General features: G+C 41.2%; 1 protein-coding gene across 2 annotated transcripts in view; it reads right to left on the reverse strand.

Annotated features, from left to right (window-relative positions):
- Positions 1-659: 659 nt before the first annotated feature.
- The window catches only part of traf3ip1 (TNF receptor-associated factor 3 interacting protein 1), an 83861-nt gene continuing 60926 nt past the window's right edge, over positions 660-23594 (reverse strand). For both annotated transcript variants that reach the window (XM_078403508.1, XM_078403507.1), the window contains 2 exons: positions 10888-11111; positions 660-4274 (listed from right to left, as the gene is read on the reverse strand). In XM_078403508.1, the coding sequence (XP_078259634.1) occupies positions 4109-4274; positions 10888-11111 (390 nt within the window). In that variant the 3' untranslated portion in view covers positions 660-4108. The remainder of the gene's footprint in view (positions 4275-10887; positions 11112-23594) is intronic.

The raw sequence follows: 23594 nt of genomic DNA on the forward strand, positions 1-23594 counted from the left end.
TATTCCCTTTAACCTCATCTTCATATTCACAATTTGTTAACCCCTCCCCCCCCCCACTACTTAGTTTAAAGCAATGCGCTCCTGATTCACACCGCTGTGTGAAAAAAAACCCCTATGAAATACTGCTGTCATTACAATTTTACAGTGACTTCAAAGTAATATTTTGAAAGTAGAGGCATGCTTTGACATTCAGTAGAAGCAATTATTTATCATCCCCCACCTTCCAAATGCAGAACTCACCAAGTTAATCTGGCATAGTTGGTTGGGAGCATACTCCTAAGAGCACAACTTTGTTTTTTTGTGGATACCACTGGCAGACGTTTGGCAGGAACATTATGATTTAGCTGCAGACAGTGCAGCAAAGGTGATGGCTTCCTGCAGGAACTGCTTCTCAGCCAGTGAATGTCAAAAGCAGAAAAGAAAATTTGAAGCGTATTCAGGCAGTGTGCCAAAGCACTATGAAGAAAGTTCTTATAGATGTGGAATGCAAAATCTCCTCAAAACCTTTTGGTTGTCCAGTTAATCTATCATGAAATGATCTATCCACAATATGCTATATATAAAATGACAGCATTCCAGACATCCCATTTTCATTTAATATCTAATCAAATTTCTGAATACATAAGAACCAGAATAGCATTTCCAATCTTTATGGGGCTGGAGAACAAGAAGGATTTTGTCAGCAAAATATACCCAAATACTGAATCATGTACCTTTGCTGAACCTTCACAACAAAGCTTAACTGTTGGTACAAGAAGACCAGTCAAAAAAGCTGCACAATTTATTTCACTCCACTAGAAAATTAATTTAACTATGTTACAGTGACGAAAATTTACAAAAATATACAAGCGTAACAATTAACAATGGATCAAACACATGAAGCTGCATAAAGAATTTTATTTCATCAAAATTATGTCAAAATTATGTCCCAGCTCACATTACTGCAAGCTGATGATCTTCTGCAATCTTCAGAAAATTCACTGCAAAACCTCTCGCCTTCACTACTTGTTTAAATTTGCGGTGTCCTTTGCTGTTGCTGCGGAGTTAACGGTATCAGCTTGAGTTTGTCATCTACTCTTGTTCAACGTTTCGTAAACCAATTATAAAACAAATACAAGTCTTGAGGTAATAATTAGATCACCACTATCATTAATTCATCCTTGAAGACATACTTGTAGCTTAAATATGAATTTGCAAAGAAAAGGTGTTGTTGCAATGGGTTACATTTAATGGCCAGTTGGAAGTAAGTAGAGCATAGCAGTGCAGAGATGTGCAAGATTATCCAACTGTTCACTGTACTTTAGGAATCATTTAAAGGGACATGCCTTATTCTTCAAAACAGGATCCATGGTGTAGTTCCATGACTCAAACAAAATATGAAATTGTAAATTTATCCCAAAGGTGCTGCTTAGCAATCAAGGCCGAGAATGAGAAAGTAAAAAATAAAAACACAAACACACTAATATGCATAAAGCAACCAGAATGGTAGTAAAAAACAATAGATATGTTTCTTCCAATCTTTCTCATCGCTGACTTAAACAGTTGAAACAAAATTTCAAACCTTACATCATGCTCTAGTTTAAATGTATTAAATGATCTTTCCTTTCACTCTTCGTTGTCATTTTTCAGTCTTGCATCTAAAAAAGAGTTCACAGTAATAATTTCCTTAGCCAACCCGAAGCAGTCTCAGCCAGCAGAAGTCACTAAAAAGCAATCAGTGCCTGGAATTGCAGCTGGTTTTCTTCCTCCCTGGCCAGAACAGAGGCAAACTCTATGGCCAAGTTAACATCATCTAAATTTAGCTCAAACCTGGAGTTCACTTCGGATGCTTCTCCAATTTAGCGTGAAGCATCTTAAGCCAGTAAGGCTAATCATCGGTGATTTGATCATTCAAAGGAAACCTATTTAAAGAAGCTTTAACCATTACCTAGTTAAGAGTAGTGGCAGAAATTTTGTATTGTTTTAATGTACTTCAGAGCACAGAAGCATTCAGTGAGATGTTACCAATTAATATTAAACAATAATGTATTTTCTTGGGGATGTATCATACAGCTCATTTTAACTGGCAATTTTATCCCAAAGATAAACACCGGTCAAAATACATGCTGCACAATTACCTTCTTCCAGTATGTTTAGCTGACAATGTACATACTGCAGACATTAGACTTGTGAAGCACTGTCAGAATGTCAACTGGCTCCAAAGAGTGCATTAGCTCTTTCATATCAATAATATATAGTTTAAAAGGCTTTCAAAACCTTCAAAATTGTATTGAAGGACATTGAATAGATAATATTATATCTGTTAAAGTAATAGTTAACCTTGTGATTTAAAAAAAAAAGTTATAATACAGAAATGGTTATATTTCCAAAGTTTATCAGGCATTGGCTCATAATTTTCATTACACCAATATGAACAAGTTTGCCAGTGATAAATTTAAAAGATGGTCCAGGGAACTATATTTAATTGATGTACTAGAGACAATTCCTCTTTGTTAGAAAGAATGAAGAAATGTTTTGTGTGCACCATCCTAGCAAGCAACAGACAGTGGCTACAACATGGAAAAAGTAGTGAAGCAACATTCATAGTTTGGTGTTCTTCAAAAGCAACAAAAAAAAACATGGATTTGCATGTCAAAAATATATTATTTTAATATGCAATTTGTTTTTTGTTTTATCCAAAACACAGCAGGTTTCTTCTCCAAAACACAGCAGGTGGGTATTCCCTTGGTTAGCTATCTTTAAAGTTGAAGTGGTAGCTGAGAATACATCGTGTCTCCTGTTTGCAAGGAATATTGAAGACAAATTATAGCTCCCTTGGATTACTTAATATTTCATTACATTTTTAGGGAAGTTAATTACAGGCAATTCAGAGAGCACTCAAGTGCTCTTTGAGACAAGTTTCACTATTTAATGAGGCCATGTAATGCCAGTGTAACAGAACTATCTTCAATCAGCATTCCTGAATTAACCAGGCTGCCCTGATATGCTGATATGCTTTACTGATCTATGTATATCTCAAAGTCAAGCTAACAGCATTTGCCTCTACCTGTAACGTTTTATCAGCAATAGATGCAAATAGTCATTTATTTTGTAATGTATTTTAGTTCTATGGACAATCACATTTAGTGGCTGAGATAATATGTGCGACGAGATGCTTTAAAGTTGTGATTAGACATTTTTTAAATCATATCAGTAAAGCAAATGAATTTAAGCATTAGACACAAAAGACTGCAGATGTTGGAATCTTGAGTAGAAAAACTGCTGGAGGACCTCAGCTGGTCAGGTAGCATCCGGGGAGGTAAATGAACAGATGCTTTTTTGGGAATTCTGAAGAATGATCCCAAACAGAAACATTGCCTGTCCATTTCTCTCCACCCAGACTGCCTGGCCTGCTGTGTTCTTCCAGCAGTGTGCTGATGAATCTAAGCAGCTAGATCAAATTACTACCTTCAATATACCAAATGGATAAAAAAATAACAAAAAATGCATATTATCTTCAAATTAGCATGTGAAACAAATAATACACTTCCAGGTGATCTGACCTCTCAGTCTCTGGTGATAAAAGTGAGCCGATGTGGTGTTGAACGCCATGAACACTGACCACGAGATTGTTATGTTTGTATGCCTCGGCGTTGGTCATTTATCTAGTTCCTGTGTTGTTGCAAACAACCTTGTAGCTCGTTACTCAAGTTACATATGTAGAATCAAGAGTAACAGTCAAATATGAAGTGGGCAACGTTTCTCTCATCAATCTAGCCAATTTGTTCCGCACTCATAGTTAAAGTGTTTTGTTAAAACATATCCTTGTGAACTTCTGCCCAAAGGAGGCAAGCAACAACAAATAGTAAACAGTACAAGTCCTGCTTTCAGAGCTGTAAGCAATTTATAAACAATTCTTTTATTTAATGTACTCATTTGTTTTCTTTAGAATGTGCAATATAATAAAGCTCTCTAGTGGAATGCAAATGACTGAGAGACTGGAATGCAAATAAATGGTTTGCACCCACTTAATCTGCTCTGCTATAAGATTCCTTCTAGCCATCATTCCTTCACATTATTAGCTGAACCTTATTCATAACTGTGCCGAATAATCAAGAGTCCTTCTTCCTCACGTTCTTGAAGTGAAGTTAATACTTGAAATCATCTTCTGGATCTTATCTTCATTTTTCAGTATATTTGCCTTGACAGCACAGTTCTTATCCTGCTGGTCCTTGATCAGCTGCTCCAGTTCAGCAAGTTCAGTCTTTAATGGTTCCACAGCAGTATCAGTAACGCTGGCAGTAGAAAAGAGAAAGCTGAGATTAGTAGTTATTATCATCATGAAAATGGGCAAAGATAACCTTGTATAACTAAGTTGGCGGAGGAAAAAAGGAAAAATAAAGATTCATTAGTATGCTTCAATCAATCAAAGCAGCATTTAGAATTGGTAAACTGTGCTTTACCCTTGCAAGCCCTCACACACTGAGCTCCAGATACATAGTCCACTGTTCTAAACAAGTTATCCCTCAGTAAACAACTTTTTTTGCATCAACTTCCCAGTCGCTGCAATATTCATCTCGCTTAATTTCAAGTATTGTGTTCTTTTCTAATGTGAATTATGTGTGGATTCACATTAGCGTGTTTCCAGTGTTCATTGCAGTGTGCACTGTAAGTAAATGGTGCTGAAGAATATCCTTTCTTGTTGTCTTGAGGTTACAGAGAGCATAGAATCCCAGATCTAACACCCTCTATGAAAGGATAGGATACAAGAGTTAGCAAGTTATTTGTTTTGGAAAGGGTGACATTAGTTGGTTTGATGAAAAGGAAGAAAACTAGATTGTACAAAAGGGACGGGTTGCACCTCAACAGGCGGGGGACCAGCATTCTGGCAGGCAGGTTTGCCACTGCTACACGGGTGGCTTTAAACTAAATAGTGGGAGAGGAGGGGGGTGTTTCAAATGGGATAGACAAGGATGGAGTTAAAGGGAAAGAGAGTAAAGGAATAATGAAGAAACACCCCAGAATTAACGGGACAGAAAACTCACGAAGCAATAGGAGAGAATGGCCAAATGTAATAGGAATCGATGTGGAAGCTGAGATGAGCAAAGGATTAAAAGTACTATATGTGAATGCACGAAGTATAAGAAGTAAAGTGGATGAGCTTCAGGCTCAGTTAGAGATTGGTAGGTATGACATTGTGGGGATTGCAGAGACGTGGCTGCAGAAGGATCAGGACTGGGAACTGAATATTCAGGGTTATCCTATAGAAAGGACAGGCAGGTGGGCAGAGGAGGTGGGGAAGCTCTGTTGGTGAGGGATGGAATTCAGTCCCTGACAAGGGGTGACATTGGGACTGATGATGTAGAGTCACTGTGGATAGAGTTGAGGAATTGTAAAGGTAAGAAGACTCTAATGGGAGTTATCTACAGACCCCCAAACAGTAGCTTGGATATAGGGTGTAAGTTGCAGCAGGAGTTAAAATTGGCATGTAACAAAAGTAATGCCACTGTAGTTATGGGGGATTTCAATATGCAGGTAGACTGGGAAAATCAGGTTGGTTCTGGACCTCAAGAAAGGGAGTTTGTAGAGTGCCTCAGAGATGGATTCTTAGAGCAGCTTATACTAGAGCCCACCTGAGAGAAGGCAATTCTGGATTTAGTGTTGTCCAATAAACCAGATTTAATAAGGGAACTCAAGGAAATGAAACTGCTTTGAGGTAGTGACCATAATATGATTAGTTTTAATCTGACAATTTGAGAGGGAGACAGTTAAACCAGGAATGTCAGTGTTGCAGTTGAACAAAGAGGACTATGATGGCATGAGAGAGGAGCTGGCCAAGGTCCAATGGAAAGGGATCCTAGAAGGAATGATGGTGGAACAGCAGTGGCAGGAATTTCTGGGCATAATCCAGAAGATGCAGGATAATATCATTCCAAAGAGAAAGAAAGATTCTATGGGGAGTAAGAGGCAACCGTGGCTGACAAGGGAAGTTAGAGATGGAATAAAACTAGAAAAGAAAAGAAAAGATGTATAAGATAGCAAAGAGTAGCGGGAAGCCAGAGGAGTGAGCAACTCAAAGGACAACAGAAGGTAGCAAAAAGGGCAATATGGGCAGAAAAATTGAGGTACGAAGCAAAGTTGGCCAAGAATATAAAGAAGGACAATAAAAGCTTCTTTAGGTATGGTAAGAGAAAAAGATTAGTAAAGACAAATGTGGCTCCCTTGAAGGCAGAAACGGGCAAAATTATTATGGGTAACAAGGAAATGGCGGAAGAGTTGAATGGGTACTCTGGATCTGTCTTCACTAAGGAAGACACAAACAATCTCCCAGATGTACGAGTGGACAGAGGAACAAGGGAGACAGAGGAACTGAAAGAAATTTGCATTAAGCGAGAAATAGTATTGGGTAGACTGATGGGACAAGGCTGATAAATTCCCAGGGCCAGATGGTCTGCATCCCAGGGTACTCAAGGAGGTGGCTCAAGAAATCATGGATGCATTGGTGATCATTTTCCAATGTTCAATCAATTCAGGATCAGTTCCTGTGGATTGGAGTGTAGCTAATGTTATCCCACTTTTCAAGAAAGGAGCGAGAGAGAAAATGGGAAATTATAGATCAGTTAGCCTGACATCGGTGGTGGGGAAGATGCTGGAGTCAATTATTAAAGAGGTAATAATGGCGCATTTGGATAGCGGGAAAAGGATTGGTCCAAGTCAGCATGGATTTATGAAGGGGAAATCCTGCTTAACTAATCTTCTGGAATTTTAGAGGATGTGACAAGTAAAATGGATGAAGGAGAGCCAGTGGATGTAGTGTACCTAGACTTTCAGAAAGCCTTTGATAAGGTACCACACAGGACAATAGACAATATACAATAGACAATAGGTGCAGGAGGAGGCCATTCGGCCCTTCGAGCCAGCACCGCCATTCAAGGTGATCATGGCTGATCATTCTCAATCAGTACCCCGTTCCTGCCTTCTCCCCATACCCCCTGACTCCGCTATCCTTAAGAGCTCTATCTAGCTCTCTTGAATGCATTCAGAGAATTGGCCTCCACTGACTTCTGAGGCAGAGAATTCCACAGATTCACAACTCTCTGACTGAAAAAGTTTTTCCTCATCTCAGTTCTAAATGGCCTACCCCTTATTCTTAAACTGTGGCCCCTTGTTCTGGATTCCCCCAACATTGGGAACATGTTTCCTGCCTCTAACGTGTCCAACCCCTTAATAATCTTATACGTTTCAATAAGATCTCCTCTCATCCTTCTAAATTCCAGTGTATACAAGCCTAGTCGCTCCAGTCTTTCAACATATGACAGTCCCGCCATTCCGGGAATTAACCTAGTGCACGCCCTCAATAGCAATATCCTTCCTCAAATTTGGAGACCAAAACTGCACACAGTACTCCAGGTGCGGTCTCACTAGGGCCCTGTACAACTGCAGAAGGACCTCTTTGCTCCTATACTCAACTCCTCTTGTTATGAAGGCCAACATTCCATTGGCTTTCTTCACTGCCTGCTGTACCTGCATGCTTCCTTTCAGTGACTGATGCACTAGGACACCCAGATCTCGTTGTACCTCCCCTTTTCCTAACTTGACACCATTCAGATAATACTCTGCCTTCCTATTCTTACCACCAAAGTGGATAACCTCACACTTATCCACATTAAACTTCATCTGCCCTGCATTCGCCCACTCACACAACCTGTCCAAGTCACCCTGCAACCTCATAGCATTTTCCTCACAGTTCACACTACCACCCAGCTTTGTATCATCTGCAAATTTGCTAATGGTACTTTTAATCCCTTCATCCGTCATTAATGTATATTGTAAATAGCTGCGATCCCAGCACCGAGCCTTGCGGTACCCCACTAGTTACTGCCTGCCATTCTGAAAGGGACCCATTTATCCCCACTCTTTGCTTTCTGTCTGTCAACCAATTTTCTATCCATGTCAGTACCCTACCTCCAATACCATGTGCTCTAATTTTGCCCACTAATCTCCTATGTGGAACCTTGTCGAAGGCTTTCTGAAAGTCAAGGTGCACCACATCCACCGGCTCTCCCCAGTCAATTTTCCTAGTTACATCCTCAAAGAATTCCAGAAGATTAGTCAAGCATGATTTCCCCTTCGTAAATCCATGCTGACTCGGAACGATCCTGTTACTACTATCCAAATGCTCCGTAATTCCGTCTTTTATAATTGACTCCAGCATCTTCCCCACCACTGATGCAAGACTAACTGGTCTATAATTTCCCGTTTTCTCTCTCCCTCCTTTCTTAAAAAGTGGGACAACATTAGCTACCCTCCAATCCACAGGAACTGATCCTGAATCTATAGAACATTGGAAAATGATCACCAATGCATCCACAATTTCTAGCGCCTCCTCGGGGATGCAGACCATCAGGCCCTGGGGATTTATCAGCCTTCAGTCCCATCAGTCTACCCAACACCATTTCCTGCCTAATGTGGATTTCCTTCAGTTCCTCCGTCACCCTAGGATCTCTTGCCACTAGAACATCTGGGAGATTGCTTGTATCTTCCTTAATGAAGACAGATCCAAAGTACCGGTTCAACTCGTCTGCCATTTCCTTGTTCCCCATAATAAATTCCCCTGCTTCTGTCTTCAAGGGACCCACATTTACCTTGACTATTTTTTTCCTCTTTACATACCTAAAAAAGCCTTTACTATCCTCCTTTATATTATTGGCTAGTTTACCCTCGTACCTCATCTTTTCTCCCCGTATTGCCTTCTTAGTCATCTTCTGTTGCTCTTTAAAAGAGTCCCAATCCTCTGGCTTCCCACTCTTCTTTGCTTTGTTGTACTTCTCTTTTATTTTTATGTTGTCCTTGACTTCCCTTGCCTCTTACTCCCCGTAGAATCTTTCCTCCTCTTTGGGATAAATTGATCTTGCAACTTCTGCATTATTCCCAGGAATACCTGCCATTGCTGTTCCACCGTCGTCTCTGCTAGGGCCTCCTTCCAGTCAATTCTGGCCAGCTCCTGCCTCATGCCTCTGTAATCCCCTTTGCTATACTGTAATACTGACACTTCCGATTTTTCCCTTCTCCCTCTCAATCTGTAGAGTAAAACTTATCATATTGTGATCACTGCCTCCTAATGGCTCTTTTACCTCAAGTCCCCTTAACAGATCAGGTTCATTACACAACACTACATCCAGAATTGCCTTCTCCCTAGTAGGCTCCAGTACAAGCTGTTCTAAGAATCCATCTCGGAGACACTCCACAAACTCTCTTTCCTGGGGTCCATTACCAACCTGATTTTCCCAGTCTACCTGCATGTGGAAATGTCATGTTGAAAAGGAGGTTGGTGAGCAAAATTAGAGCACATGGTATTGGGGGTAGGGTATTGACATGGATAGAGAATTGGTTGGCAGACAGGAAGCAAAGAGTAGGAATAAACGGGTCCTTTTCAGAATGGCAGGCAGTGGAGAGTGGAGTGCAGCAAGGCTCAGTGCTGGAGCCGCAACAATCTACAATATATATCAATGATTTGGATGATGGAATTAGAAGTAACACTAGCAAGTTTGCAGATGACAAAGCTGGGAGGCAGTGTGAACTGCAAAGAGGATGTTAGGTGGTTGCAGGGTGACTTGGACAGGTTGAGTGAGTGGGCAGATGCATGGCAGATGCAGTATAATGTAGATAAATATGAGGTTATCCACTTTGGCAGCAAAAATATGGAAGCAGATTATTATCTCAATGGTGTCAGATTAGGTAAAGGGGAAGTGCAACGAGACTTTGGTCACCTTGTACACCATATAAAATTATAAAAGGACTAGAAAGGACATTAAATGCAGGAAAAATGTTCCCAATGTTGGAGGAGTCCAGAACCAGGGGACACAGTCTAAGAATAAAGGGGAGGCCATTTAAAACTGAGGTGAGAAGAAACCTTTTCACCCAGAGAGTTGTGAATTTGTGGAATTCTCTGCCACAGAAGGTAGTGGAGGCCAATTCACTGGATGAATTGAAAAGAGAGTTAGATAGAGCTCTAGGGCCTAGTTGAATCTAGGGATATGGGGAGAAGGCAGGCACAGGTTACTGATTGTAGGAGATCAGCCATGATCACAATGAATGGCGGTGCTGGCTCGAAGGGCCAAATGGCCTCCTCCTGCACCTATTTTCTATGTTTCTATGTTTCTAAAATAGTGCAGACAAGGCTCAAGAGAGTTGGCACAAGGCAGGATAGGGCAATGCCACAGTGATGGAAGGGTGCCACATTGATTGGGCGAGTGTACCGACATGCCCGTCTGAGGGCTCCCCGACAGGCCGCGCGGCTATGGCCATGCCCAACAACAGGCCTGGCTCCCTGCCGTGGTAACGAGAACCAGCCCAGAGATTTCCGATGAGCCCGGCCTCCACTCACCCTGTGGACCAGAGAGGAGAGAGTCGGACCGAGGGACAGTAATCAGACTGGTGGCGGGAGGCAGTGGAGGGCCTCGATGGTGGAGGATATAATGAAGTAGGAAAGCAGAGAAATAGGAGAGGATGAAATAGAGTAGGAAGGCACGCTGCTGTTGGTTACTTCCTGCCTGATGTACTGTTTTTATTAAAGCTTTAACCAAAATTAGAGAATCGCTTCTGACAAAATTTGCATTCCATTAATAATAAATAACAAAATACCATATTAAAATTCAAGAATTATTATGGATTTCAGGGGTGAATTGCTCCCAGTCAGAATACTTAGACAGAAGTTCTTGTTCATTTTCTTAGCTTGCAAATATGTTAATGTGTTAAACCAAATAATCCTGTTAAGTAAAAAGGTAATGAAAAGAGAATGGGTGAAGATTTTTTTAAAAGAAAACATCACTTCTGTTGCTTTACCCAAAGTAAAATGACACTACATTTATTTGTACACATCTACTCATGGTTTCTGCAGCTCCTAACCTTTGTTCTCTCAGGAGAGATTCTGCATGCTTTTTGTTTTCCTTGCGCCACATCGATAACTCATTTTGCATGGAATCCATATCTTCCTGTATGTAGTCCATTATCTTCCCCAAAGGCAAGGCACTGCGACACAGGGTCTGGATGGACATGCGTAGTTTTTCTATTTCCTTGGTCACTAGCTCCTTTTCCTTTTTTCTTGCTGTTTCAGAGATGATGGTTTTCTCCTGTAAAATCATTTTATATCAATGTTAAATAAATTCAGAAGTTGGTTTCTGTATATACAGAAGTCTGAAAATGTAAAAGATTAAAATTGAAAAATGAAAGAAAATTAAATGAATTTCATGACACTTAAATAGGTGGTATCGTACACGGTGAACTTGATTATCAAGAATTCAGCAGGATATTGATCAGCTGGACGTGGGCCCAAGGAATGGCAAATAGTGTATTACTCAAATAGTATTAGATGTTGCATTTTGGGAAGTGAAACCAAGATAGCACTGTCATGGTGAATAGTAGGACTTGGGGAGTGTTGTAGGGCAGAGGATTCGAGGAGGACAAGTACATAGCTCTGAAAGTGGCATTGCAGGTAGATAGGGTGACAAAGGTGGCTTTTGGCATGCTGACAGTCACCTGGGTGTATGCACAGACACTTTTTCCCAGGGTAAAATAATTAAGATTCCCAAATCAGTAATTGAGTATAGAAGTTGTTACAAGTTGTTGGTGAGGCCACACTTGGGAGTATTAAGGAGAAACAAAGATTTGCAGAAGATGGAATCTTGAGCAAAATTCAAAGTGCTGGAGCAACTCAGCGGGCCAACCAGCATCTGTGTAGGGAATGGACAGACAACTTTAAGTCAGACCCTTCTTCAGTGTGAAGGGTCTGACCCTAAATGCCGTCAGTCCGTTCCACCACAGATGCTGCCTGATCCACTGAGTTCCTCCAACATTAGTGTTTACTTAAAGTATTGTATTCACTTGATCACCCTGCAATAGTAAAGATGCCTAAATTGGGATGGGTGCAGAGAAGACTTACAAGGATGATGCCAGGAAGCGGGTCTGAGGTATAGGAAGAGGTTGGACAGGCTAGGATTTTATTTATTGGAGTGCAGGAGGCTGAGCGGTGATCTTATAGTTGTGTTTAAAACTACAAGGGAAATGGATAGGGTGAACACCCAGGCTAAGGCAATCAAGATTCCTCAGCAACTGCAAATGCTGTTTTACAAAACAAGACAAAATGCTGAAGTAACTCAGCGGATCAGGCAACTTCTCTGGAGAATATGGATAGACGATGTTTCGGGTCAGGACCTTTCTTCTTTTGAGTCTGAAGAAGGGTCTCAACCTAAAGCATCAATTATCTATGATCTCTAGAGATGCTGCCTGGTCCACAGAGTCATCGAGTGATACAGTGTGGAAACAGGCCCTTCAGCCCAACTTGCCCACACTGGCCAACATGTCCCAGCTACACTAATCCTACCTGCCCGCATTTGGTCCATATCCCTCCAAACCTGTCCTATCCATGTAACACTGCCTTTTTTATAGGGGAATCAAGAACTGGAGGACTTAGATTTAAGGTGAGAGGGGAGAGGTTTAATAGGAACCTGAGGGGCACCTTTTTCCACATATGTGGAGCATGCTGTCAGATGAAATAGTTGAGGCAGATACAATAACATTTAAAAAGCAATTAGACAGGTACATAGATTGGAAAATTTAAAGGGGTATAAACAGGGCGCAGACATCTCTTGGATGGGGCATCTTGGTCAACATGGACAAGTTGGACCACGGGGGCCATTTACATGATGGATAACTAATTTATTATTATAAATCTGCCAAAAATATGCTATTTATCAATCATGTCTCAGAATTACACACTAGATAAAAAACAGCAAGTGCTGCCAATACACAACAGGTGTTTCAGCGTCTGAAAAAATAAAGAATTCTTTAGCTATAAATCTTTCTTTTGAATTGCTTAAATGAAAAAGGATATTTCGTAATTCAATTGTTAAATGGGCAAACAGACGTAGAATAAACAAGTTGATCAGCCAATTCATCAATTTCAATAGATTTTCAGTACAATTTAATCAAAATACACTGAATGGACCCAAGTGCACTGTAAATCATTGTTTCAATAATGTAAGATAAGACATTAGCTGGAGTAAACTCAGCGGGTCAGACGGCATCTCTGGAGAAAATGAATAGGTGACGTTTCGGGTCGAGATCCTTCTTCAGACTGAGAATGAGGGGAAAGGGAAATGAGAGATAGAGATGGTGATGTAGAAAGATAGAGAACAAATTAATAAAAGATATTAAAAAAGTAACAATGATAAAGGAAACAGGCCAATGGGTCTCATTGTCTCTACTCATTTTCATCTAGCACACAGCTAACAATGGCCTGTTTTCTTTATCACCATTACTTTTTTGCATATCTGGCACTCTTTCAGAAACCGTTGAGGGAGGGGGAAGAACACCATTCAGTCATTAGCACGAGATCTGGTTCTGAGGCACAGCAGGGAAATGAGATGTCAGACTGGGCTACAGTGATGGGAGATTTCATAGTTAGGGGGAAGAGGAAGGATATTTGGTACCCATCCAGGATGTCTCTGAGCTACAAGTGCAAAACATTCTCAAGGGAGAGGATGAGCAGCCAAAGGTTGTTATGCACATTGGCAAAAATAGGTAGGAAAAGGGATGAAGTCCTGCAAAGTGAATATAGGGATTTGGTAAAAGGTGAAAGAGCAGGATCTCAAGGTTAGTAATGTCTGGATTATTCCCATTGCCATGTGCTAATGAGGTCAGAACAAGAGGATAGTATGGATAAACGTATAGCTGACGAGTTCAATTCAGATAAATACAATGTGGTGCATGTTGGGAAGTCATACCAAGGCAGGACCTTCACAGTGAATGATAGGGCCCTAGGGAGCTTTGTAGACAAGGAATCTGGGAGTACAATCACACAGTTTCTGAAAGTGGTCTCATGGGTAGATAGGGTGGTAAAGTAGAATTTAACCCCATTTGACATTACCAGGCCCATTTGCCCAACTGATCAAGATTCCACTGTAATTCTTGATAACTATCTTCCTGATATCATCTATTTTGGTGTCATCTACAAACTTACTGAATATGCCTTGAACTTTGGTTGCTGATCCCAAAGTGATCATGAACTGACACTGCAGTCCCTTGCCATGCCCAATTCCCTAAGTAGAGGCATGATGAGGAAAGGGGATAAAATAGCTAGAAGATGGAAGTAGATCTTGGGTGCAACAGAAGCACAATAGTTGCGTTATGGGAAAATAACTCAGCGATCTGGATGTGCAGATGAATAGCTCAGATCTCTGCACACTCAGGAATTTCAGTTCAGTAAATCATCTAAAATTTGGAACAACCAGTCCGAGCAATGATAATCCAAAGAAACTAATGGAACATTGTATAAACCACCTGGTTTCAGTAATGTCGACCAGGAGAGAAAATCCACCATCGTTACTTGGTCTCGCTGATATGCCACTCCACATCTAGCCCTGAAACTTGACTCTTACAATATTACCTGAAATGGCTTAGGAATGGCCACCTTGACCTCGCCAGAATTTGATCAAATGTGGCATCAAGGAGACTTGGTAAAACTGAAGTCGATGGGCATCATAACTCACACAAAGGAAGATGGTGGTAGTTGTTGGAGATCAATAATCCTTGCCACAGGTCTTTGCAGCAGGAATTCTTCATGTTAGTATCTTAGGCCAACCGTCTTCAACCACTTTGCCAATAATATTCCCTCCATCATGAGATCAGAAGTGGAGATGTTCTGACAATTGTACAATTCTTTACAAAAGCTCAGCAAGTGAAGCTGTGCATACCTGCATGCAGTGAGAAGTATGCAACCATGGACTGAGATAAATTACAAGGAATATTCATGCCACAAAAATACCAAGCCATGTTCTACTCCAACAATAGAGAGAATGTAATCATCTCCCCTTGACATTCAACAACATTACCAATGTCAAGTCCTTCATGATTGATATCCTGGTCTTCACCATGAATTGCAATGGATCATCCACATAAATACCACATCTAAAAGAGTGCAGCCACCATCTTCTCAATGGTAAATAGGGATAAACAATAACTGCTGGCCGTGCGCAGAACATTAAAAATCCATGACACAACATTCCCTGAAATTACAACCTTAACACATTTTTCTTAAAATGTGATCCAAATGATCCTCTTCAACAGCAATTAAATTATACATGGCAGTTAAGAACAATGTCATTATGTGAGTGTTGGACCTCAGTTGCACATTTTATCTTATGGAAAGAAGCAAGCCATGTAGGGTCTTCCATTCCATTTCAAACTTATCTATGGTCAACAGTTTATATTTTGTTTAATCATTCCGAGGTTAAACACATCACTATGCAGAGTATGACATGACACCAATCAGCACCATCAATAAAATCTTTGTAAACAGACCACTAATATTTGGAGGTGGACTTACCTTGTGGGAAATGCTTGTGCCAAGTCATGTCTCTCGGTCCTTCCTTCCTGCACTTCCCCCAACCCCATTCTCTCCCTTTGGCTCAGTTTCCTCTGCAAGCCTCACACTGTTTGTACAGCTGTGTTTGTACACCCTGGGGAAACCTGCCAGTGCACCCAGTCCTGAAACCTACCTCCCGCCCAGTACCACCAAGACAAACACATTTGTGTTAAAAGTGAAACAAATAGCTGTGCAGACAGTATCCAGACTGAAGTTTATTCACTTTGTCAATTTTATAAGCATTTCGGCTCAGTTGCATGGTATTTCTTCGCTCTTTCTTATACAAATATATGGAATAGCTTTGAAGCTGTCGACGTGTATAGGGAGTGTGTGGGTGGCTTGCTGCACTGAATACCAATGACAGACACCCTGTAAAAATAAATCACAGAATATCTCCTCCTTATAACAAGGGAATAGGAATAATTCAGACCATGTATTCCTCACCCATACTGCCTCCTTAAACCACCACTTTTCCGTCTGGACAGCAATAACTCAACCATTTATCAGCTCAACTATGGCCTACAAATTCTGGATTCCAATATTTTTGTTATCTTTCAAAAGCACAAAGAAAAATATTTATGTTCAATGCCTGATTGTTTATGTAGAAACAGCCCGATTTCCCCATTACCTCATCAAATGAGAAACAGATTGTTTCCATAGGTAGCAGGTGGCTAACAAGCAATTATCTTTTAAAGAAAATGACTGAAGGTAATCCAGCTTGTTTAACATTAACACTCCCATAAATATTTGATTATTAAACATGAAATGAAAAAGTTATCAATATGTCTTACAAGGAGTTTGGACATACTGTTGGAAAGTGTCTTGTGGTTATTCTGTAACATGACAAATGCCTGTTTGACAATTCTACGAGTCAGTATCAAATTTCAACACAAATATAAAATAATAGGAAAGATGAAATCACTCTAATGGGATTGTCCTATAAGCCTCCCAACAGCCAGTAGGAGACAGAGGGACAGATATGTAGACAGATTATGGGATGATGCAAAAACCAGATTGTCATAGTGCGTGACTTCCCAACTACCACAGGTAGTTTCGACAGGTATTTTTCACAGGTAGAAACAACAGGTTTCCCCAGGGTGTACAAACACAGCTGTATAAAGAGTGTGAGGCTTGCAGAGGAAATTTCCCCAATATTGACTAAGGTGCAATACTTAACTTAGTACAAAGGGCTTAGATGGGACAGAATTTGACAGGTGTAAATGAGGGTGTGGACAGTCTAAGTCGAGGAGGGACCATACTGGACTTGGTATTATGAAACAAGCCTGGCCAGGTGACTGGTATTTCAGTGGAAGAGCATTTTGAGTATAGTGATTATAATTCCATAAGACTATTTTGAATTGGGATAACTCTGGACTTCGGGGAAAAGCACTAATTAATTGCAGCAAGGCAGATTGCAATTTATTAGGCAAGAGCTAGGGAGAGCAAATTACTTTTTACTCTTCTCTCATCACCAAAGACCCATGAGTAAAGAAGCTGGGAGGTCATGTTGCAGTTGTATAAGACGTTGGTGAGACCACATTTAGAGTATTGTATTCAGTTCTGGGTGCCATGTTATAGGAAAGATGTTGTCAAGCTGGAAAGGTACAGAGATTTACAAAGATGTTGCCAGGACCAGAGGGACTCTATTCCCTGGAGCACAGGAGGATGAGGGGTGATCTTATAGAGGTGTATAAAATCATGAGAGGAATAGATCGAGTAAATGCAGAGTCTCTTGCCCAGAGTAGGTGAATTGAGGACCAGAGGACATAGGTTTAAGGTGAAGGGGAAAAGTTTTAATAGGAATCTGAGGGGTAACTTTTTCACACAAAAGGTGGTGGGTGTATGGAACAAGCTGCCAGAGGAGGTAATTGAGACTGGGACTATCCCAACATTTAAGAAAAAGTTAGTCGGATAAGTCGGATAAGACAGGTTTGGAGGGATATGGACCAAACTCAGGCAGGTGGGACTAGTGTAGCTGGGACATGTTGGCCGGTGTGGGCAAGTTGGGCCGAAGAGCCTGTTATCACTCCATGACTCCATAAATTGACAAATCACAAATATATTGGTGAAAGGAGCAATAACAGAGCAAGAGGCCTCTTGTGTTTGCTCTGCCACTCAATAAAATGAGAGCTTATCTCAGCCGCCTAACATATTCCTTATTCGCTCATGACCGTGCAGCCAAATACCAATCCAATTAAATTTTCAAGTTCGCAGACAAAACCACCGTAGTGGGCCAGATATCAAATACTAATGAGACGGAGTACAGGAAGACGATTGAGAACTTCGTAACCTGGTGCCAAGCCAACAAGCTCTCCCTCAATGTCAACAAGATAAAGGAGATTGTGATTGCCTTCAGGAAACAAAGCAGTACATACACCCCGGTATACATTGATGGTGCCGAAGTATAGAATAGAGGTCTGGCCTACGTGATTTCACCAATGATGGTCTTTCCATCCCACAACCTTGGCAAGGCAGCTGCAATGACTAAACAAACACTCCATTTACATTTACAGGACTGTATATGTTTGGAATTTAATGGAGGATTTTGGATATCTTAAAATGAATGTGGAATCTTGAATATAGTATTCAGTTTTAACTCAATTTGAACTGAAAATATCAATCGTTTTCTTCTGTTAGACTATTTGCTGTCCACAATAAGTCATCATCAAGAGATGCATTAACAACTGCATTCTGTCAAAGACAACTGGGATCTATTCTAATCAGAAACCTCACCCTCGACAACTTCGCTTTTGATTCCCCTCACATACTTCAAATTAAAGGTGTAGTCATGGGCACTTGCATAGGCCCCAGCTATGCCTGCCCTTTTGTTGGGTATGTCAAACATTCCTTGTTCCAAATGTACATTGACAACAACCCCCAACTCTTTCCTGGCTACATCGACGATTGCAAAGGCATGCCTTATGGCTCACACAAATCTCTTGGATAGTTACCACTAACTTTCACCCTGCCCTCAAATTCACCTGGACTATCTCTGACACCTCTCTCCCCTTTCTTAACCTCCCCGACTCCATCACAGGATGCAGACTATCAACTGACGTGCACTAGAAAAACCCACTGACTCCCACAATTATCTGGTCTACACCTCCTCCCACCCTGCCTCTTGCAAAGATGCTGTCCCTAATCTCAATTTCTCCATCTCCGTTGAATCTGCTCCCAAGGACAAATTTTCCATTCTAGGACATCCGAGGTGTCCTCTTTCTTTAATAAATGTGCTATTCGTTGATGGACTCTGTTACATAGGTCTGTCCTTGTTCCCCACTTCTCCCAGAAGGAGTATCCCCTGTCCTTACCTTTCACACCACCAGCCTCCACATCCAACACATAATTCCTCATCATTTCCACCTCTTTCAACATGATCCCACCACCAGTCACATCTTCCCACCCTCAACTCTTTCCGTCTTCCCCAGAGACTGCTCCATCCACAACTCCTTGGTTCACTCATCCCTTCCCACTCAAACCACCCCTTCCCCAAGTACTTTCAACTGCAACCACAGGAAGTGTAACATGTGTCCCTATAACTCCTCCTTCATGTCATTCAGGGACCCCATCAGCTCTTTCAGACAAGACAAAGGTATACATGCACTTCCTCTAAACTCATCCATTGCATTTGGTGCTCCCGATATGGCCGCCTTTACATTGGCGAGACCAAATTTAGACTAGGCGACCATTTTGCCGAACACTTACGCTTGGTCTGCCAAGGCCTGCTGGACCTGCAGATTACAAACCTTTTAAACTCCTCTTCCCATTCCCACCTTTCTATCCTGGGCCTCCTCCATTGCCAGAGCAAGGTGACATGCAAACTGGAGTAACAACACCTCATTGTTCTGCTTGGGCAGTGTACAACATTGTCAAGAAAAATCTCCACAAGGCTTTCAGGAGAGAATAACCAAATGAAAACAAACTGGAGGCTCAATTCCATCAAGTGAATGCCAGGTAACTGTGGCAGGGCCCGAAAACCATCATGGGCCACAAACCGAAATCGGAGCGATCACTGACAATGACGCATTTGTACAGAATGAATGCCTTAAATGTCCGTTTCGAACAGACAAACTAAGTTCCACCAAGGTGTGGCTCAACCCCCCCCCCTCATCCATTCCAGTCCCCAAGAAAAATCAAAGTGACCTGTCTCAATAACTAGCACTAGTAGCTCTAACAATTATCATCACAATGCTATTCATTAACTGCAGCTCAGCCTTCAACATCATAATACTGAATAAGCTCATCCTTAAACTCCATCTGCAACCAACATCTGGACTTCCTAATCGGCAGACCTTAGTCAGTTCAAATTGGTCATAACATTTTCTCCAAGATGACCCTCACACCAATGCCCCTCACAGCCATGTGCTCAGTCACTTGTTCTTCACTCTGCACACACATGACAGTGTGGCCAAGGACATCACTAACTCAAACCAAGTTCACCAATAATACCACTGTTATCGGCCAGATGAGATGAAGTATAGGGAAGTGAGAACTTTGTGCCATGGGGTCAGGACACCAACCTAGCCCTTAACATCATGAAAGAGATGAAAGAGATAGTTGTCGACTGAAGGAAACCCGTCCTCATCAACGCAGTTGCTGTAGAGATGGTTTTCAGCTTCAAGTTCTGAGGCATGCATACCACCAGCACCAGAGACCAATGTGGTCCCTTCACACTGATGCAGTGATCAAGAAAGTGCATCAACATACTTACTTTCTTTGGCTTCTGAGAAGAATTGGCATGTCCATGAAGATATTCCCAAACTTCCACACATGTGCTATATAAAGATGAGATGCATCTCAACCTTTTATAGCAAATGCTTTGCACTTCACTGACTGCACTAACAGAGTGGTGAACACTGCCCAGTACATCGCAAGCTCGTCACATCCTTCCATCCACCTTCAGGGTGGGTTGCATCAAGAAGGCTAGAGCTATCATCATGATCTTTGCCACCCAGAGACCAAGGTCTCTTCTACCTTCCGAGCGAAGATACAGGAGCATGAAAGCATGGGTGTCCAGACTTAAGAATAGCATCTTCCCCACTTCTATCAGGCTTCTGAACAACACTCCCTTCGCAAAGGTGTTGCCACATACTCTTCACTCCACATCATTTGGTTACTCCGTTATTGTACTTTATATTTTGCACTATAATCTTACACCATTCTGCTGTTTTGCACTTGTCATTTAATTTATTGTTGTATTTACTATTAATGTATACTGTTTTCCCTGTGAGCTTCATGTGAACAAAGAATTTCATTGCACTGCGTTAAAGGCAGTAAACTGATCTGAACTTAATGTTTTGTCAAAATGATTTTAACCTTTTCACTTCCTTCCAAACCCTAGCTGAGCTCTATGCTGTATACAGCTAATAACCTCAAGCCAGGACCTCTTCACACATTCAGTAGCCAGGTAATTTTGTCATAGAATTAACAAGTGATATTAGTGGACTATGAATCATTACCGTCAACAAAACTGAAATACAAAACTGAAATTCAAAACTGCATTCTCTGATTTCAGTGGCAGGAAATTAATTAGGAAGATAAACAAGCATCTCTTTTAGATGAAATTTTCACGCATGTTATCTAAACATAAAACTTACCAACGCCAATGTGTGTCACATTACTAAGAAAATCGAGGATGTATGCAGAAACCTAATTAATTTTATAAAATACAGCCGAACGATAGAAAGAAACTAAAATGGGATTATGTCCACTTTCAGAAAAATTGATAATCAAGGAAGGTCCCTGGTTGGCGACCAATTTTCGGGGGCTCCAGCAACAGCATCTTCGTCCGCCTAAAATCGTGGGGCATGGGTCGGCCCGTTGCAGGACCTTTCATCGTCCGGCGCGGCTTAAAATCGGCCACGGGAAATTCCATTGCCTGATGGGGGCTTCAGAGTCGGGAGCCTTGATCGCCTCGACACAGCAGTTTTGACTGCCTGCCCATTGGTGAAGAAGCAAGAAAGAGATACGACTTTCTTCTTACCTTCCATCACAGAGGAGGTGCCTGGAGGAGAGTCACTGTGATGGATGTTTGTGTTGAATTATGTAGTTGTGTGTTTTTGTTGTTTTTTTTAATTGTTGTGACTGCATGGTAATTAAAATTCGTTCAAACGTGTTTTTGAATGACAAATAAAGAGATTCAATTCAATTCAATATACGTTTAATTTGTTCAGGAAAGTGTCTGTGGTGCCATATTAAAATAGCCTAATTTTATTCACTTTCATTTTACATTAAACTCTGAAATCAGGAAGGAAAAAAACTGTTGTCTATCCATAGAGATTTTGTAAAGAGGAATTGTTTCCATTTAACAATTTATTTAAAACAAAAAGGTTAATCCCTGACCAGTTAATTTGTACACTTTTTCTTGTTTAACCTAAACTAAAAAAAAAGAAAAAGCAGGGAATACTGAGGAAGCCAGGCAGCATCTGCAGAAAAAGAAATAGAATTAGTGCTTCAGGTCAAACTATTCTTCAGAACTGGGAAAGAGAAAAACAAGTTAGCTTTAATTTGAAGAGGAGATTGAGAAAGGGAACTTCATGATAGGTAAGGTTATGCTATGTATAATCTCCAGTATCCTCCAGTCAAATCCCTTTATAGAGACAATGATAAGTGGTAATACCATCAGGGAAGTTAATGTGTGCCAAATAGAAGGACAATGGGATATGCTTACTGCTCAGGCTGCAATATTGGAGAGGCAAAACACTGAACCTATGCCACAGCTGTGTGACTAAGAGCACAAATAACCAGTTCAGAAAAAAGAGGGAGAAAGCAAGCACCTGAAGGGGGAGAATTCATTATTAACTCCAGAAGATGCTCAGACAGATGGACTATTCTTCAGGCATGCAGTGGGCCTTGTTATGTGCAGGAGACCATAGATAACTCAGAATGGGAGTGGGAACTCAGAATGGGAGGAAGGATATTCTTGCTATTGAGGGCGTGCAGCGTAGGTTTATTAGGTTAATTCCCGGAATGGCGGGACTGTCATATGTTGAAAGACTGGAATGACTAGGCTTGTATACACTGGAATTTAGAAGGATGAGAGGAGATCTTATCGAAACGTATAAGATTATTAAGGGGTTGGACACGTTAGAGGCAGGAAACATGTTCCCAATGTTGGGGGAGACCAGAACCAGGGGCCACAGTTTACGAATAAGGGGTAGGCCATTTAGAACTGAGATGAGGAAAAACTTTTTCAGTCAGAGAGTTGTGAATCTGTGGAATTCTCTGCCTCAGAAGGCAGTGGAGGCCAATTCTCTGAATGCATTCAAGAGAGAGCTAGATAGAGCTCTTAAGGATAGCGGAGTCAGGGGGCATGGGGAGAAGGCAGGAACGGGGTACTGATTGAGAATGATCAGCCATGATCACATTGAATGGCGGTGCTGGCTCGAAGGGCGGAATGGCCTCCTCCTGCACCTATTGTGTATTAGCTATTAGGATCGAATATTGAAGTGGCAAGGTGGACGCTCAGTGTTGTCTCTGGAGCTTAATGCAGGTGCATCAAAAACACTTCACCCCAATCAATATTTGATTTCTCCAATGCAAAGAAGTCTATATTGTTAATACTAAATGTAGTAAACTCGAAGTTCAATTGATTCATTACTTCACCAGGAAAGACTGTTTGGGCCCTGGACTGGTGGGAAGTTAAGAGGTGAAATGTCAAGCATTGAACCTCCTCTGGCGGCCTGGTATAGTCTCGTAAGATGGGGTGGTTGTTGGGGACAGAAGAGTAGAACATGGAGGTGAAAGGGAAGGTCCATTCACAATACTGAAAGGGGAGGGGAATTTGGTGGTGGAATCTTGTTGGAAATATCAGAAATTCTAAAAGATGATCCAATGATCCATTTAGATTAATGCAGAGACTGGTAGGGTGGAGGATGAAGCCCATGGGAGCTCTAACCTTGCTCTGTCCAGGAGGTGAGAGTAAAAAGAGAGGCATTGCTTGGACTGATGCGCGATTCAGTTTATACCTTTAATTTGAAAAAGGTGCATGGAAATTAAGAAGTTGTTCAATATGAGCACTAGTTCAGCCAAGCAAATGAGAATTGGATGGGTCTCTCTTCAAGAGAGACTCATTTATAGAGCACCCTTCTGGATCTCAGGAAGTCCCCTGAGTATTTTTCAACTGCTGTAATCACTACTAAAGTATAGGAATCATACAAAGCATGCTCCTTCAAATAGAGATGTGATAAGG

This window comes from Rhinoraja longicauda, chromosome 8 (assembly GCF_053455715.1).
Source record: "Rhinoraja longicauda isolate Sanriku21f chromosome 8, sRhiLon1.1, whole genome shotgun sequence".
NCBI classification, from domain to species: domain Eukaryota; kingdom Metazoa; phylum Chordata; class Chondrichthyes; order Rajiformes; family Arhynchobatidae; genus Rhinoraja; species Rhinoraja longicauda.